Source organism: Micropterus salmoides, unplaced genomic scaffold (genome assembly GCF_014851395.1).
Source record: "Micropterus salmoides isolate LMB-PRFRI ecotype aquatic unplaced genomic scaffold, ASM1485139v1 Ms_hic_scaffold_8, whole genome shotgun sequence".
NCBI classification, from domain to species: domain Eukaryota; kingdom Metazoa; phylum Chordata; class Actinopteri; order Centrarchiformes; family Centrarchidae; genus Micropterus; species Micropterus salmoides.
The window spans coordinates 9,929,290-9,949,597 of record NW_024044570.1 but is presented as its reverse complement, the minus strand read 5'-3'; the positions used below and the strand labels follow the sequence as shown (position 1 = coordinate 9,949,597).

The 20,308-nt window shown below is 39.0% G+C and overlaps 1 protein-coding gene across 1 annotated transcript in view; it reads left to right on the top strand.

Annotated features, from left to right (window-relative positions):
* Positions 1 to 20,308, top strand: part of cspg4 (chondroitin sulfate proteoglycan 4) — a 74,457-nt gene that overhangs the window by 40,835 nt on the left and 13,314 nt on the right. The window contains 6 exon segments of the mRNA XM_038706402.1: positions 1,032 to 4,589; positions 6,128 to 6,316; positions 6,479 to 6,754; positions 10,647 to 10,823; positions 19,002 to 19,200; positions 19,727 to 19,858. Coding sequence (XP_038562330.1) covers positions 1,032 to 4,589; positions 6,128 to 6,316; positions 6,479 to 6,754; positions 10,647 to 10,823; positions 19,002 to 19,200; positions 19,727 to 19,858 — 4,531 coding nt within the window.

Sequence of the window (20,308 nt, the reverse complement as noted above, 5' to 3'; positions counted from 1 at the left end):
ATATGTGTATATATATATATATATATTTAATTATATTATATAAATAAATATTATTATAATATAAATATTATTATATTATAATTTGCAGTGACAGTACATACCATAAAATGACATCCCACATGAAAGTACTTTTGGGCATTTTAACTTTAAAATATCCCATACATTTTGAATGCATTACAAAGGTGTAAATGGGTTGTGAAGAGTGTGACTTTAAATGTAGTCTTGAGAGCCATTCAGTTTGTATATGACCCATTTCATAGGTGTCTCTCTGAAAACAACCGAATATGATTTGATTTTCCTGTTGTCTTCTCTTCTTCTCTCACTGGAATGAGAACCATGACATTTCACATCTATAATTAATTGCTTGACAGCTTCAAAAAGAAGCAGAATTAGAATCAGGTGTGCTATCACAGAGATTCATATAGCGTTTCCCCAGGAAGGACAATAATGCTGCGTTTTCAATGAGGTGAAATCTCAGGGTACGTGTAATAAAAGGAAATATTACTTTCTTAGTCTTCTTCATTCTCTTCCTCCTGTGATGAGGAGGATATGAGATGCACTATGCAAATAGACTCAAGGCTTTACAGAAATTAAATTGCCTTATCTGTCATGCATGCAAAGAATCATGTGGTTTAACCTATCAGATCTTATTCTTGAAGTATCTTAGAACTAGTTCATTTTCTAAATCTAGCTTAGTCATCACTGTGAGCATACCTGAGGAATTTTCTGGGATACAATGACTAGATCATAAATTTTAATATTGCAATAAAATTAGTCTTTTACTCAAGTGTTTTATGAGTCAGCGAATTAACCCTCCATAAATGTTAAGTGAGAGGATCCAGAAATGGTCATGAGCATGGATAAGAGTACTTGGTTTTGTATTTGTGTGTTGTTTCTTTTTTTATAAATATTGACAGAACTGTTCAAAGTTGTTATGTTCATTCCATTTTAGGGGTATTCCCTTTAAAAATTAGCCCTGAGTCACATCCATGTGTTGCCCATTTATTATGTAATGTTTTGTTTTCCTGTAGGCACGGATGAACTTGGGGGCTGGCGAGGTGACACTGTCCTCATCCCAAGGAGTACAACTGAACAACCTTTTGGAGCATAAAATCTTACTCACACTGCATGATGGCAAACTCACCATGACAATTGATGAGCTCTTTCCGACATATGTTCCCTTGAATGATGATGGGGAACCGCTCAATATTGACTTGGGCATTTGGCTTGGAGGAACAGGAGACCTGGATGCTCCCTACCTCAGCAATGCTATTCCCCCTTTCCGTGGCTGCATGACTCAGGTCAAATTTGAATCCCATCAGTTTGATATTCTCAGCAAAGCATTTAAAGAATGCCATGACACAAAGGAATCCTGCAGCAGTGAGTTTGAGGCTGGTGATGGGGAGGCAACTAGTTTCAGCACACCTGATTCCTTTGTGTCATTCCCCACCTGGAGCGGGGCTAGTGGTGCTCCTAGGGTCTTAGAGGTCCTAATGAAAACCACCATTGAGGATGCGTTACTTGTTTTCCACCCTGGCCGAGAGTCAGACTTTATTGCTATTGGTGTTGTGAAAGGCTATCTCAAAGGTGTGCTGGACTTTGGCAGTGGCATGGAGGTACTGGAGAATAATATGGTAAAGCTGGATGATGATCAGTGGCATAGAGTCAAGGTACAGGTCAGTGAGGATTCCTTTGTCATTTATGTAGATAGTCAGTTTTCCTCCCTCACTTTTAATTCATCAGAAAAATTGGACTTGGTTGGAAACTTATATCTGGGAGGCATCCAGAAGAAAATGAAGGATGTCTTTCGTGAGAGCGGGTCCTTAAATCGCGCAGAAGAGGAGGAATTAATAATCGAATCCTTCATTGGTTGCTTGTCGGAAATCAAAATAAATCAGAAGGATAGAAGCCTCCAGGATGCTTTGGTGACCAAAGACGTTCATGTTAAATGTGAAGGAGAGGACTATGACTACTCAACTTACTATGACACAGACACAACCACAACTTCCCCACCTGTTCGCAATCCATATGGTGATATGGACATCAACGAACAGCACTGCTACCCAACAGATGACACACCAGAGATATTCAAAAATGTAACAAAACTTCTTGATGTCACCCCATTGCTTGTGCCTGAAGGTGGAGAAGTTCTTCTTGATATCAACAACCTTAGCCCTACTTTTGACCTCAGTGCTGCAGGAATGCGTCAGTCTGAGATAATTTTTACTCTCCAGAATGATCCCTGGTATGGCTTGGTTGACATGAACATTAACACAAGACGCACACAAAAGTTCACTCTTCTTGATGTTGTCAATGAGAAAATTAAGTATATGCATGATGGAAATGAAAGGCATGCAGATCAAATAGAGCTACATGTGGTTGTTCACACTGAGGGCTACCTTCCAGAATGTTTAAAATCTCCTCAAAAGTATGTCCTCCCAGTTGAAATTCTTCCCGTCAATGATATACCACAACTTGGTGGAGGAGAAATCACCATCACAGAAAATGGCAGGACTCGTTTGAGTCCCAGCCTTATCAAAATCATGGATTCTGACAACCGCTGTGATGAATTAGTAGTAACTGTAACCTCAGAGCCTTCAACAGAAGTTGGTTACTTAGAAAACAGCCAACAGCCAGGAATAAGCATCTCAGAGTTCACTTGCAGGGAGTTGAAAGATGGAAATATCTATTTTGTACACAGAGCGGGTAATGCTGCTGGAATTACACTGGAGGTATCTGATGGACAGTCAGTAAGTCACTCAGCTACTTTTAAGTTATCTGTGGCACAGCCACATATGACTATTGTCACCAATACTGGCCTTTTCTTGTTCCAAGGAAGCAATGCATCTATAGGTGTTCAAAATCTGGCTGTCCTCGCTCATCCTCGTTATGGAGATATTATTTATAACATTATACAACCTCTGCTGTTTGGAGAACTACAGGTGATGACAAGTGATGGAATGTACAAACAGGTTACAACTTTTCATCAATCCGATCTGGAACAAAACCACCTTAGGTATGTCAGCACAGACTCAAGTGACCAGGAAGATATTTTGGTCGAGCAGATTCAGTTTGATGTCCACCTAGGGCACTTCTCCCTCAGTAACAACACCTTCTTAGTCAAGATCATTCCAGCACTAGTGAAAGTTTCTAATCTGGTTCCACTGGAGATGCAGGCCGGTGAGGAGCAAACAATCAAACTTACAGAACTTAAAGCTGAAATAAAAGGGAAAAACCCAGATCCACAAACTGTAAAATACATTCTCATTAAGCCTCCAACGCTCGGTAGTCTCCAGCTATTAGACAGAGAGTTGGCTGAAGGTGACCTCTTCACACAGAAGGACATTTTGGACAGCATTGTTAGCTACAGGGTGCGTGTGCAAAGAGCTGTGAATAGTATTGATCAGTTTCAGTTCAGAGTCCTTGCTGATGATCAGTACTCCCCTCTATACACCTTCCCTATAAACATCCTTGCAATTGCAGATGCTCCCGTTCTGACCAATGAAAGGCTGGTTGTCTTACAGGGTGGTGAGCTCACTCTGAACAAAAACTATCTTTGGATACAGTCTCCAGGTATTACAGATTTTATGTTCCAGGTCACACAAGAACCAAAGTACGGACGACTAATAAGGGATTCCCCACCCGGGCTGCCTAGATTTGAGGGGGCAATAAGAGTATTCAGCAGTGAAGACCTCCAGCTTGGCAGGCTTATTTACAAGCATGATGGCTCCAAGACAAGCAATGATGAGTTCCATTTTTCAGCATTTAATCAAGGAGCGGAAATTCTAGACAGTCAGGCAACAGTGAGTGGTGTTTTCAGAATTTCTGTCCAATCCAAGAACGAGCATGCTCCTGTGAGGGTTGTGGATAGAGTCTTCAATGTAGTTCGCCACGGTCAGCGTCTGTTAACAACTGATGTCATCCAGTTTAAGGATGATGACTCTGATTTCAATGACACCCAAATCGTCTACGCTCGTGAGGGAATCCTTTCAGGCAATATCATCTCAACATCTAATCCCTCACAGGCCCTTTTCCGTTTCACACAAGCCGACCTACGAGATAAGAACGTCCTCTTCATTCACCATGGAGCAGACCGGGAACGCTTCTCACTGCAGGTTTCAGATGGCTTCCACAAGACCACGGCACTGCTTCAGATCCAGGCAGGTGAGCCGTACCTGCGAATAGTAAACAACACAATCATTGTCATCGACCATGGAAGCACCAAAACACTTAACACCACCCTGTTGAGCGCTGACTCTAACATGGACATCAGAGACGACAGTGAGATCATATTCCAGGTCACATCACCACCCAGCGATGGCAGGATTATTGTGAGTGGGATTGAAGCTTCAGTGTTCACCCAAGAGGACCTGAAAAAAGGTGTTGTGTCATATGAGCACAATTATGAGAGTCTGAGGTCCAAAGACTCCTTTAGCTTCACCGTCCAAGCAAGAGGACATTCTGAAGAGGGCACATTTAGGATTAAAATATTCAAGCAAGGTTACCTCTCAGAGCCTGAGGTGAAAACCAACGAGGTCATCATTTCCTATGAGGGGGAGCACACCATAATCAACGAGGATAATCTCAAGGTAATGTTTACTGAGCAAAACTTTTTATTTTTTATGTGATCTAGAGCTACAGTTCAAACAAATCTACTATTTAAATGATTTGCCCTGTTGACATTTAATCTATAAAGCAGACATTTGTTTTTATTCAATAAGACAGCATAATAACACTACTAATATTTTATGCTGTCTAATAATATTAATACTTCTACAATTTGGCAGTGATTGTGTGATATAACAGTCTTTTTCAAGTTTGTTTTCTCTTTCTGACACAGATGTTTAACATGACTCATTCAAGCGTACTGCACTGTTTTGTAACCCTGTCTATTATCTACATTATAACCACATGAAAGCAGGGCTAAATATGACCATACAGTTGCTGCTTTTAATCTAGTTTATGTACTAAATTACAGTCTATTAAGTGTGGAAAACAGCACTAAGGAACCCCTGAGGAGCTTCCTGAAGCCCACTGTAATTTATTAGATGAGCCTGCCTGCACTTCATCTTGAATGCAATTAATGAGGTTTAAATTTCCGGTCCATTCATAACTCATTCTCTATATAGAGCTTGACTTTTGAAATAATGAGGAATATTTCTGAAAGTAAAATGTTCTTTCTTTTAAAATTTAATTTTACCTTAGCACACACATTTTAAATCTACAGTATTGACTGGAGGAGAACCTAGATACCCAGTACACATGCTACTGAAATATGTATTGAACAAAGCCTTGACAGAATGGCCTTTACAAGAGGTAAAATATTGACTTGGCCTCTGGGAGCTTTTCCAATGTGTGTTCTTACAATGAAATGGAAAGTAGTATGATTTCTGAAATATTGTCAAATGCAAGCATGACTGCTAAACACTTCAAGGCTTCAGGCTCCAGAGAGTTATTAAATGTTTTCAAAGTGGGGTGACTATAAATCTGCATGTGTGTAAATCTGCAGCATGACTTTAAATGTTGCCAGATATCACAAATGTCTTCTTTTAAGTTTGTGTTCACCATACAGTCACAGTGTTGCAGTGCTGTTCTGGTAGGTAGTATACTAAGAGTTAATGTAGTATACATTAAGTCACAAGATTGTTCCTGTATTTAACAGAAATGATCCAGTTCTTTGAAACTTTGAAACACTACTGCAACAAAGTTTTTTTTTGTTTATTTCATTTATTTTACCAACTGTCACTGGAATAGCTGCACAACTGCACAACTGTGCTGTTGTTCCCCAATGCAACTGTATTGCATTGGGGGACAACAGCATTAATCTTCACCACACTTCAAAAGTCAAGCAATTTTAGTATGTATGCTGCATATGAAGGTGTATTTCATTAGTCAGAAAGCTTAGTAATTTCACTACACACACAAAACAGAGATGAAAAGGGTTTCTCCATGCATAATGCAGCATTATGCAGCTTCTTCTGAATTTGTGCATTGGACAATATGCTATTGATGTACGAGTTTTTTGTTGAGCCAACTGTATGCTTCTGCAAGTTTAACATTGGCCCTACACAAAAGAGGGATGATATGATCAAATAATACATTAACAGAGTGTACCTTTGCCTTTTAGGTGGATCAAGCTGATATTTTGCCTACAGAGATGGTGTTCACCATTAAAGAGCCTCCTCGTCTCGGTCATGTGGTCAAGCTGACAAACAGCTCAGACAGCACTGCTTCACCTGTCCCCAACTACATTCATTCCTTCACTCAAGAGGACATTGATCAGGGGCACATTCTCTATGTGTCTGCATCCATCCAGGTTTATTGTCATTTAATTTATTCTGCTGTAGTAAATCAGATGTGGCAGCTTGTTCCCTTCCGTAATCACACTGAGAGTAAAATCAGACAAAAGACAAACTTAGACTCTGATGAGGTACAAGGTTTATTTTTACTATTAGCAACATCTCTTTCTCTCTTTCAGGGAAACGACGCATTCACAGTAGATGTCAGTAATGGTTTTACCACAGTGGAGGACCTGCACATCTCCGTGAAAATTGTGCCACGGCTCATCCCCATCCAGACCTTCAACTTTACAGTGAAGGAAGGCCTCAGCAGAGCAATTAACACAGAGATTGTTAACATCTCACATCCTTTCTACAGATCAGCAAACATTGACTTCGTTGTAGAAGAGCCACCACAGCATGGGGAAATCCGCACCCAGGATGGAGACGAACTTACTTACTTTACATGGGAAGAGGTATGTAGTGATATGATGAAAGAAATAGAAATTATAAATTCAATTACAAGTAACAAAAATATCACCAAGGATGTTTAAACAATCTCTCCACTGCCTTCTCATTGAAATAATACTGCCCTTAACTCTCGTATATCACCACTGGTTTAAACATTTGAATGAACCCTTCCCACATAAGTGTCAAAGATGTTTTAATTGACAATCAAGTGAAGTTTCATTGCTCGCCAGTATGGTAGGTCATTGGTTATTTGCCTTTACCTAATTATCCAGCTCCTGTCCTCTATATGCATTAGTTTTAAATCATTTCTGTGCATGCATGTATCAGTTTCCAATCAATTTGCATATTTGCTTGGAATTTGTGATGTACCAGCATCAACAGAAACACACACATATATATATAGGGGTTCCTGCAGAAATATGATCATCTTAAATCCTTAAGAAAATAAAACTTGAGACTTTTTATTTACCAAATGGTTGTTTTCATTAAATGGTTAGCATATGTGCACCACATGTTTTGCTAAACGTACTGAAACAATGTCTCCTCTAGCTAACATTTTAAGGATTTGATTAATCAAATGGCATATACTGTCTGGACACAGCACCTGAATGTTTTTTGGACAGATATTTTTACACTTTTGTCAGTCTGGGAAAAAACTTCCCAGAAGACCCCCAAAAACCCAATTATCCATATTTTATCCCATCTTAATAACTCCAGGGAGTATAACATCTTCCTCTCACAACTAGATCATGGTGGTTGTGAGGATTACCACAGGAAAGCATCACCATGGAACTTTCCCCTGTTACTTCTCTGAGCTGTTTTGGATTTGTTGTGTTGTACCAGATAGAGAGGGGAGGGAGAATCTGGGAGTTGCTGCAGCAGAGCTATCTGGTCTCCCTCCGTGTGGTTCTGGGGCCCCAGCTTTAGGAAAATATTAAAAATGCATGAGTAGTTACTGGTGGAAAAACCTCATGCATTCTGAATGGACCACATGGTTTGGGGGAGCTAGTTAGACACATATCTTATTGCTCCTACATCCAGCCCTGGTCTGCCTCTACTCCTCTCTACTTAGCTGAACCATTGTGGAAAAACTGACGATGCCTTTGGACTGCCTGAAGCCAAGATAAACTGGCCTGGTATATTCCTATAATGTGTGAGTGTACACAAATCTCCTGCGCTTTGGTACTGCCAGACTCACTCATAGTGTCTCTCAGAGATCCCAATGTGCAACTCGGATGAGTCTAGTGCACAGCAGCAGTTGCATTGGTAGTGGGTAGACAAAAATGAACATAGATATCATCATCTTCCACTATGGAAATGTCACACTAGAAAAAAGGCTTTTCTATTTACTGCTACTTGTTTTATGTGTGCACAGTGTGTAATGTTTTCTTTTACTGTTATACTCAGAGAATGAAACAAAGTCAGGTCTCCCAAATGAGTACCACATTGAAGAATAAATGTCCAAGCCTCAGTCGGCTCAGCATTTTAACCAGACTGTAATTGTTCCAAAATGAAAGTCTGATGTGCGTGTACTTTTTTGTATTTTATTTTAAGCTCTACTGGGTACGTCCTCCCTGGGAATGGACACTGAACTTACTGGTGTGTAGTGGTAGTAATTTTGCATTAAAGTCATCAGTTGGGGTGGTTCACTGAGGTTATGTAGGCGTACAGTAACACAGGGGTGTGCAGTGAGAAAAACTCATGCACACCCCTACATGAACACCGACCACAAGAATGTTAAGTAACTCTAGGTGTCATGTGGTCCAGATGTGTCACATAAGTATAAAAACTGTCAATGTATGGCTAACCACAGCATTGAATATGGTTTACTCAGGCTTTGAACGGTAAAGTCATGTTCACATTCAGTAATATATGCAATATTGAGTTGGATCCAACTTGTTTAGGAAATCTAAACACTCAAAATCAGAACCCTTTGATCTTATACACCTTTGTCAGGTCTTAATTAGATCTTCCATCTTTGGAAACCTATTAAATTCCCCACAGGCATCTTTTTTTTTTTTTACAAAATACAACAGTTTTCCAAACAAAGTGGGCAAGCTTCTACGGTTTATACAGATTTTCCAAAATACATTGAGTGCGCTGACCCTGAGATTTTACATCAATCAAAAATAAAATAAATAATGCAGCTAGTTTAAAATATTTACACCTGCTTCAGTCTTTTTCAAAGTGAATCTGAAGGCCATATGTCCAACAACCACCCACTGTTTATTGTCCCAGCGAGCAGACTGATTGTCTTGCTGACTTTTCCCGATCAGTAATGATGATGGGGGTTGTTAAGGATGCAAGTCATATGGGATCCATTTAGCACTTCCTGCTCTCTGAAGCAGGTCCCCTCATCACTGCAGCTTATTGGCTTTTGTATACAAAGTTCTAACAGTCCTCTTTGCGGGGAAGGACCCTGAATGTCTGTAAATTTCGTACAGAATAAGATTAGGTTGCGTATTATATGATCGATATAGGACTACAGAACTGGGGAACAAGAACACAGGATGCTGAGTGCTGAGATTCCTTTTCTTTATGTAGAAAGTCATCAGAGTTGGCTTGGCCTGGCCTCAGGTGCTGTTTTCCATCTAGTTCACTTGACATTGGATGACTAATTCCTTTGTGCATCTGGTTTCCCTCAAGGTTTCATACTACAGGGGAGATTCCCCTTGTTCTCCTGCTGCTCCCAGTAGCCTTTGTCTTAAAAAGGCTACTGGGAGCAGCAGGACTTTAAAAACATGTATTAACTGCATAGGACAACACAATATATTGTTTCTACTAAACAGAGATACATGTCTCTGTAGGTTAACACAGAATGCTATTGTTTTTTCTCATCTCCTAAAAACATAAAGGAATAGTTTGACAATCTGGGAAATACTTATTCACTGATCAATATCACTGTCATATCTGTCCGTTACATATGATGCTACATTAAGGAAACACTTAGCTTAACAAAAAGACTGGAACAGATAGCTTGACTGTGTCCAAAAAATCTGCCCATCAGCACCTCTAAAGCTCAGTTGCATGTTACATCCTGTTTGTTTACAGTAATACATACAAAAAAATGGCCAACGGAAGACCAGTCTTTATGCCACGCTAGGCTAACTGTCTTCTGGCTAACTTTCCTCTAATTCTAGGCAAAAAGCAAAAAAGCATATTTTTCGAGAATGTGAAACTAATCTTTTAAACTCAGATGTTCAAAACCAAAGTTACAAAGTACTAAAAAGAAATCTGGTATAAAGTTATGTAGTGTCCTATGCCAACTTACATTGTTATTGACATTATTAGACATTAAAACATTATTCATGATTATACTGGGTAAAACGGTTGTAATAGTGTAATTCTAGATCAAATGTATGTTTTTCTGTCACTGTTGAAAGCCCTTCAGCTTATAAAGATCAAACAAATTAACAATTCGAGTTAACATCCCTATGTCATGTATTTGGAGATGATAAATAAATAGCAATGGGATAGAAATGGATCCTGCTTTCCATAAATGTGGACACAGGATATCTTTATATATAAAACACTGATGAAGATTAATGGTTGAGTAGTAGCCCAAATGATAAATAACCTGACTATTATGAGACAAATGATTGGAGTTCCATGTATCAGGCGATGGACAGCTATCTGAGCACCAAAACATTTGAATGAAATTAAGAATTTAAGCTTCTACCAATTCTCATTGGAGTTTGTCCAAGTTAACCAGGATATGGTGGCTTCATGGTTTTTTAAAATTTTTTTTGGATGTGGGTGTAAAGAGACACAGTCACACTGTTAAATGTTATTCCACCTTGTAGGCTCACCCAGCTTCTGCCTATTTAATGATGTTTCCTACCATTCAGGTCTGATTCAGAATTGAGTGACAACTGGATCCTTTTTTGTCTTCTCCAGATGGAACTTGGACACATCTACTACATGCATGACAGCACCGAGAGCACAGAGGACAGTTTTACACTCTCTGCCACAGCTTATGAGATTGAGCGCCGGAGCCTCCCTGTCACCATCTCAGTGACTGTCATACCAGTCAACGATGAGCCGCCAAAACTGACACGTAACACAGGACTGGAGGTAATGTTTTGCTCTTTGAAAGTGCATTTGCTGTTACTTTGAGCTTTCCTCCAACATACTCAACAGTAAATGGGATGGAAATGTTGCTGTAGGAAGATCGTTTATATCTATAAAATGTAAACTTTCTGTTTGTTGGAAACTTTTAGTAAATTTGAAGTGATGAGAATTTAATCTGACCACAACCTTCACAGTGTGTGAGGGAGGAAAAAACTAACATTTGACCTTTGAAAACAAGGGAAGGAGTATTTTATACTAGAAAGATGAAACTATGGAGGAAATAACTTGCTTCCCTACAGGTTTGTGTTGGTTCCAGTGCTCTGTTTATTTCATGATACTTTTGTGGATATATTTGCTTTCTCTCCTGCAATATGCTGGAAATAAAAACCAGCACAAGTTGTGAAATGTTACTGACAGGTGGTAGGCGTTCCCACCTGCTCCTGCATTTGCATAATTGTTCTTATGCCCAAGCCACAAAAATTTGAAGGAATGGTAGATAAATGGCTTAAAAGTGGTTGATGAGATTCTAAAAGGGGTCATTTTATGAAAAGTGAATTTAGTCAACTGCTAAATTTAGAAGTCCAGATGCACTCAACACTCAAAGGTCTTATGTTTGTAGGGAATATCTTACATTACAGTTTAAGTTGATATAAAATCGTGTTAAGATTTAAAATACTCTGAACTCTGAATGAACTCTGTACGCAATGCTGATCTTTCTCACATCTTATTGGATAGTCCAGCTGCAGTTACAGTCCACTTTCATGAATCCTGTATGAACTGAGAATTAAATTCACTTCATGTAGCAAGTACAATAAATGCAGAGAATTTTTACTGACCTTACAGACGATGATGCATGCTGCATCAGTACAGGAGTGGCGTCCACAGCAAATTTGTTTTTCATAAAGAGCCATGAAATAGAAGTGAATTAACATATTCTCAGCTTGACTGCACCAAATGTGGAAAGCAAATCATTTAAGCCACATAAGTGTAAGAGGGCAGTGATTCACTACTGTATGTACGCAATACAGTGTCAAGCAGAATTTCAGGTTTACTGTATCATTATGCATATTAATGCAGTTTCAAATTTGCTGATTCCCCAGTTTGCAGTAGAACAGGAGGAGAAGATAGTATTATTATAGCAGTACCTTATCCCTGTATCTCAGAGGCATGTACTTGCCATATATGTATAGTCCCACATTCATTAGTCAACATTTTTTTTGAAATAACATTTTAAATATCACATGTGTCTAATTTATAAACATATTTCGTGGTATGGGGCGGTGATGGATAAGACACATGCCTTTTTGTGTGAGAGACCTGGGTTCGAATCCACACCAATGTGTCCCTGAGCAAGACACTTAACACTTAGTGGCTCCAGAGGCGTGTGACCTCTGATATATATATATATATATATAGCAATTATAAGTCACTTCAGATAAAAGCGTCAGCTAAATGAAAAAATGGAAATGTAATTTAAATATTTCCATCTGTAATTAACTCTGGTTAATATTTTCTAATTGATTGGGGTCCTAGCAGAATTACAGCCTAAAGATTCAGAAGTTTGCTGGAATTAAAAGATTTGCTTTTATGAGGTCATTCTTTCTTATCTTCATTCAAATGGACAACATTTCAATCTCCGTTGAATATTCATCAGATCAAAATCTTTGGATACCTCATTCATAAATATGCCACTACACTGATGGGTTCTACGAAGACAGGTGTGGTTAACCATCCAACCCTCCCAGAATGATAAACATCTCAAAACACTTGAGTACACAGTGAAAACTCCGTCAAAATACTCAATCTATCAATTTCAAAAAGTGGAAAATGAATCCAATATATCAATCCATCCATCTTCAACCGCTTATCCTGCGTACAGGGTGGCAGGGGGCTGGAGCGAATCCCAGCTTACATCGGGCGAAAGGCGGGGTACACCCTGGACAAGTCGCCAGTCCATCGCAGGGCCACGCATAGACAAACAATCACTCACACTCACATTCACAACAATGGACAATTTTAGAGATACCAATTAACCTAGCCTGCATGTCTTTGGATGGTGGGAGGAAGCCAGAGCACCCAGGGAGAACCTACGCAGACACGGGGAGAACATGCAAACTCCACACAGAAAGGCTGTTGTTCAAACCCACGACCTTTTGCTGTTAGGCGACAGTGCTAACCACTGCACCACTGCGCCGCCCCCAATACATCAAATCTATTAAAAAGATCTTGAATATATCCAAAATAGCAAGTAACATAAGAGCAAACAGTATATATTAAGTAAAGTATAATAAAAACATGTTTTTGCCAGAAACACTCATATGCATCATATTTTTCTATTAACACACACTAAGATATACAGCATGTTATCGCGAGACTATACAGCTATCAACAAACAGCAACAACAGATATTCCCAAAATGTGTCTAAATTTACAAAAGTTAAGTTTTTCAAGAAGTGTTCCACTGAACTGTTACATTTCTGACATGGATCAATCTCGCTTATTACGCCCTATCACTATATCATTTCATCACAATGATTACAAGTGTTTATTGAACATTGTCCTTATTTAATTGTATCTACAGTAGGTTCAGAGCGTGTTTGCAACACAAGTTTTGAAGGATCAATGAAGTAGATTCTACAGGCAGGCAGTGGGAAATAAACAGCAGTAATCAGCTCAAAGAACTGGAAACCAACTGTGTCATTCAGCCTTCCCTGCTCTGCCTGTGGCTCCGCGTCTCCCTGGCAACCCATATTTTTGGAAAACCAAGATGGTCGACGAGACCATGGCTTTCTGGCAGAGTGAGGGCGGCATAGAATCCCTGTGCCTCCTCTGCTGCGGTTGCAGAATGTAACATAATAATACGTGGATGTCTCCCCACACAGAGTCAGGGCTGACCCAGCAGCACTTGGATTGATTTAAAGCAGGAAGTGTGTGTGTAGTGACCCTGCAGCAGATGATCAGACATGATGACTAACATGGCTGTGCTCAGACTCTGTTCTAGCTCACCATTGATCCCATTTGGCCCAGTCTATAGGATACAGCTGGTTTCGATTAGGGTTTACACTCTGTCTCAGTCTGTCTCAGTCTGGTTATGTGTGTCTGAATAGTTGTTTCTCTGGGTCTTTCTTTCTTTCTTTCTTCTTTCCTTCCTTCCTATCTATCTATCTATCTATCTATCTATCTATCTATCTATCTATCTATCTATCTATCTATCTATCTATCTATCTATCTATCTATCTATCCAAACACTCTTGCTTTGAATGCCATCCTAATCCCTCTTGCTATTTGTGCGCATGACCATTGAGTGTATATGGAACACCACCACTGTCTTTTTTTTTCATGGCCATATATTACATCATAGCCACTGACAATAAACTAGCATGTTTCTTGTTGTTGTTTTCCTATAGTTTGTGTACCTTTACTTCACCACTCCCCAGTATAGAGTTAAAAACACACTGGTGTTGCCTGCACTTAAACCAGCCAAGATTGCGGATGCCGTCTGGGGGTTGCACTTTCAGACCTCTGGCGCCCCTCAGAGTCTGAAACATTTAAAGAGACGGTTGTATCCTGTTGAGTCATCGGCAAACTAAGTCATTTGCCTATAGCAGCTCTTTCATTACTGCCTCCAAATGAAATATCAGCCATTGTGTCCGATCAAATTAAATTTGCAGCCCATCCTCTTAGGTGCTAAATGCATTGATTGTTATATAAACCATCAATTTTTTCAGATTACCTGCCCTATATAGCCTAGTGCCTTGCTGTTGTGTAGCGTGGGTTGATGTGGCCATCTAGTGTCAGAGATTGGGTTTGCACTGTAGAAAAATGTCCATCACAACTACTGACAATACCTTTAACCTGGTGATGTGACCTTATTTTAAATATTGACACATTTTTTAGTATTTGAGAAGGCTGTTTTACAGTGTAAATTGTGTTTTCTTATATCTGGTGTACAAATTTGGATTTCAGCACAATAGATAATCAGTGTTATTATCATCTTCCCAATGGACATTACAAGTCATTTGTGTAATATAGTCATTACATACATAATCATTTGTGTCGGGAAAAAAAGCACTGTCTCACATCAGCTTCCCAGTGAAATTCATTGGTGTAGGGTGAGGTCATATTTACTGTTTTTGATTTTGTTCTCCATACATGATTTTTTTCTCCGTACATCTAAAACAAATTGCACAATACCCTGAAGATCAAAAAGTCACTTGTCAATTGCCAAGATGACTAGAGGCTTTTGTCGTGAGGTTGTGCTCTAAATTAAGACATGTTTTCTGTTGGCTCTTGTCAGTAGATTGTTCCGACCATCCTTAAAAAAATAAACCTTTGACAGCATCAGCTGCGTTAGTACTGGTGGAGGAAATGATGGTGAGGTAAACACTAGTTTTTGCCTGCAACAGTGCTCTTTAATGCTAAGAAATTGGTGCTATCATCTGCTAAGTAATCTCTGAGTCATCACATTCAAAGTTACCAGAAGGACTTTCAGCCTCTCTCTCAATAGGGGGAGGGATAAAACAGAAGGAACGCATAGAGCATCTGTCTCATCCATGGTGCACTGAGGAAAGTGGGTGTTCTGCCTTAAGGCAAACAATCCATTTCCACCTTTACAGAGTCCAGATTTGGCTCAGAATTTTTGGGTTCAGTTTCTAATCCCCCACAAGGGGTGTCCTACTGGGGTGTGCTATTCAGGCTTTACTTTCTGCTGGCCTGAGATGTAAACTACCCAGAGGAGGTGAAGATTCTCCCATGCCTGATATCACAGGTTCTATGTAGGCTTCAGCAGCAGAGTGGTTTGTTGATGTTGGCTGAAATGATGTAGTTGTCAGTTATACCAGAAATATCCTTGCAACCTATCAGTGGCCTTAAAGTGATGCAGAGCCATAATTTCCCATAGGATGATATGACATTCTTCCTGTTAAGGTGACATGCCACATACCGAGCTCTTCCAGGCAGGTTACCCCCATTTTGTCATTGAGGTATCTGACACATGAAAGGTTTTTCTCTCCACTGGTGATTCTTCAGGCAGGAAGAATATCTCTGATAGTCTAATTCCCTCATGGCTAAATGGTCACTAGATCCAATCGCAATCTGGTTAACAGTCTCTGCAGGTATCTCATGTGCAGCAGTCCTGGTGGAAGCATGAGCTACTGACTTCTAGTGTCAATCCATGTTTCACAAATTACAGCTGAACTCTTTAGTACAGTTTGGTACAGTTGATACACTTGTTGTAGCTGGGATCCCCAAATATCTGCAAATGCAAGCAGCAGGCCTCAGTCCCTTCTGAGCAGACAGTGTAGCCACCAGATTTAGCCACCTGCTTACTCTCAAACATCAGCACCTCTGCTCTCCACACCTGGGCAAAAAGGCTGCCCACTAGGCACTGAAATGACTAGTGCAAAAAAGGGTTAAATACACATTTGAATATAGTCATTTATATTCTTATAAAACAACAGTTACTGTGACAAAAAACTGATTTAGTCTGCATTTAACCAAGACGTCCAGACATATTTTGACTTGTAAGTCATCAAATCAGCGCTCATGTTGTTTAAACAATTGATAAATCAAAACAATGTACATAATTGTCACATTGCTGAGGTATGTTTAAAGTATGTTTTTATTAGTATTTTAGTATTTTAATTGGTTTGCATGTTGACGTCTTACTTATGTTTCTTTTAAACTCAGCACACACATTTGAAATTTATAGTAATTTAGAGTTTATAAAGTATTTATTGAAAGGTTAAAGACTTTTAACAGTTATCACCTTAATGCAGGTACACATAGGTAGGACTTTCAGATAGAATATACAAGCTTGTGACCTCTGATGCCACTGTACAATACAGTTTCTTAAAAAATGTATAGCAGCAGAAATTGTGAACATGAAATAATGAACATGAACAGAACTATTGATTTCAACTCAAAACTTACTTGTTTGTGAAGTTGTTACCAGTTGTAAAAGTTATCATTTGAGAGGAAAAAAGATGCAATCTACACGCAAAAAAAGAGTGTATTGTTGAATTATGGCTTTGAGCTGTTGATGCTATGTCATAGTGATAGAACTTTGATGGCTGAAAGGGATGTTATGAGCAGTGGTCTGTGAGGCAACTAAATTATACACTTCACAACACATTTGTTGTATTGAACGAGTCTGGATGGGTCTGAAATACCAGAAATTACACAGAGGACTGAAAGAGACAGCAATTTAGTCGGTTTGTGTTGTCATTAAGTTTGTCTCCAGAACATTTCATGTAAAAATGAGGGGAAATGGAACATGTTTTTTAGACACACTGGCAATGTGGCTGTAGAGATCTCAGTTGGTCATTCAGACCTCCACTTTAGTGAAGACTGAAATGCTTCAAGCCCCACTTACTAAAGGTACAGCCTCACAGAGCCATTAGCATGGCTGGAGAGTAGACTCTTACACTTGTTTTGATTAATAGTTTAGTTCTGAGTCACTAGAAACTTGCTACTGTGGTGATATATTGTTTTAAATTGTTGTTTGTGTGTAGATCTATGTTTGGATTACATAGCCTACAGTATAAACTTAAATACTAAATTAAGTATTTAGGCTGCTATTACAGTGAATTAAATAATATATAATATAAAGTCTGCCCTAAAGCACTTAATCGCTGTTGTAAACTGCTGTTGTTAATGTACTGTGGCTTTCTGGCTCACTTGTGTTGTTTTCAAAATCCCATGAAAACTGAGCACATGTAGACAATGTGACATCATACAAAGATTTGTAGAGCACAGATCTGGTAACATCAGCAGCATTTTCTGCACTTTACATGTCAACAATATTTTATTTATATTTTTAATTTTTTTGTATAGCACAAACACACAGTTATGAAGTGCTTCACATATAGGATACAATGGACATATACAAAAACAAGTATAGATACATACCTACACACATACATACTATATTGTACATATGCATGATACATAGACAAGAATTAAAGCAGGACTAAAATAAACAAAACTAAAGGCAAACAGAGGTTAACCTGTAGAAATGAGCTTTCAGCAGCCACAGTCGCCACAAATCACCACAGATTTAGCAGATCTGATGCAATCGGGAAGGCTGTTCCAAAGTTTCGGGGCCTCAACCTCAAAAGCACAAAAGTAATTTATTTATTTAAAATCCAGAAATCAGAAGTAGACCAGAATGCAACAGAGCTGTTAGACAGGTTGAGTTTAAAATTTTTGAGTCTGTTATCTCCTTCTTTACTCACACATGCACAAATGCATGCCACAAGTTCATGCCAACTCTCTAAGGGACTTAATAACTGACATAGAGGTAAGAAAGGAAGGCTGAGAGAAAGTGGGCTAAATTTAAAAGTTAATTACCACACTTAAGAATTCTAGTACTTCCTTATGAAATACCTCTTGACGTATGTGTTATGGATGATAATGATATGTGCTTGCCTGTGCCACATAGCAAAAACGAGCTTCTAAATACAACTGACTCTCAGTGGTTGACACCTGAAGCTTTAATATCTACAGCTGAGACTTCTCCTCTGTTCTTCCTCATGCCTGAGGCTTCATCCTGAGTCTTGAGAAAGACAGAGCGAGAGAGATGGCTTTCGAGATCGATACGTACCTCTTACTGCAGGGTACCCTCGGCTCACTCTCCCAACTGATTCCAGCTATTTAAGAATGTCTTTCTGGGGATCTGGCCCATTTCTTTCAATTAATGCTCCTTTCAGCCAGCCAACCATTAGAACTCCATTAAAGCCCTCTCCACCCAGGGAGAGTCGTTCAGCCTGCACTGCTGTGCTCCATCTTCTGATAACAGGAGCGTCTAGACTGCCAGAGAGAAATAATTAACCTCTAAAATTGTTACTTTGGAGGTGGCTGTTTGTAGGATGTTTGTAGGAATTGACTATTTCTTGTGTTCCTGTTGGTTCCCTGTTTGGCTGGCTTTTTTTGCTTGTTTCTGTTTCTTTGTTTCTATCTATATAAGAAATTACTGTTGTACTTTGAAGAACTTCCGACACATGTTAACAGACAGCATCATTTTGTCTTATATACACTAAGCAGCCTCTAATCATTTTCAAATAAACTCATGACACCTGGCCTTAATTACATTCCTCCAAACATAACTCAGACTAAGTAATCTGTGGTATATTTTCATCTCCGTTTCTCTCTCTCTCTCCCACTGTCTTTGATATTTCACAGGTTCTTGCTGGAGAGGAAGCTGACATCACCACCAGCATGCTGAACACTGATGATGCTGATACCACTGCAGAGGAACTGGTTTACCACGTTGAGGTGCCAACCAATGGGATGGTGGCGTTGAAAGAAGCGCCTGAGTACAGCATACTAAATTTCACACAGGCTCATATAAACAAAGGGGAGGTCATCTTCATTCACGAGGGTGAGTCCACTAGGTTAAGAGGACAGGAAGTAACTGTTCAGTCATATAATGCCTCTATTCGACTTTTTTGCATTAGTATATTGTATATTAATCTAAGACCTTTATCGGCATCTATCTTAGACTGCTGGTATTACAACAAACATTACTGTGTAGAACATCTCACCTTCTACACAAGTGTCTGTGTTTCTAAGCAGAACTCTCAATACCTGGGAAATTAATCAATAGTCACTGGTATTGATCGACAACCTTATTAAGCCCCACAGATATTCTGTGGACATTTTGTGTCAAAATAGTACTTGAGAGTAATCTTTATTTGTCCCTTTAGTGTGCCAAATAGAAGTATAATTTACTACAAATGTATAGCAAGTTACATTCTGCAAATTACATTCTGCTTTTCTAAATTAGTAAGTAGCAGATATACATAAGCAGAATAATATAAATGAAAATATAAGAGGAAAGAAATAGACTAATAAATTACCTAACTAAATGACCAGTAAGTAACATCCAAACTCTTCTGTTTCTCCAGGGGAGGATTCTGGTGGTTTCAGTTTCACAGTGACAGACGGAGAGCACACGTCTCCTCTCTACCGATTTGTTGTCACGGCCAGGCCTCTCACCATCACCATGGTAACGCAGGAGGAGCTCATGGTATTTCCAGGTAAGATGCCAGAATCCTTCAGATATTGAGCCATGAAGATGTCGGTGATGAAAGGATAACCACAGTGCCAATTGTGCGGTCACTTCTTCAGCTTAGTCCTTACAGCAATATATTAATAGTTCCTTATACCATTATTTTTATTCTCTTTTGTATCTATGACAGACATACAAAACATAGTCAAAAAATAAAAATTACAAACTAAAAATGATGTTGCCTACATTTTGTCAAAACCTTAGTAATTCATTTGTGAAAAATAGAGTGCTTGTATTGAAGAATACTACTGTGAATAGTCCTTCACATGTTTCCAAAGTCCTTGAATTTTCCCTTTATTGCGAATATTAATTTTTCAGTACATAGCAAGCTTGAAAGTCCTTTTAACCACTGGCTAATAAAATGTTTTTAGTGGATTTTTTCAAAAACTCAACAACTGTATATTTGGCGTGCAGATAA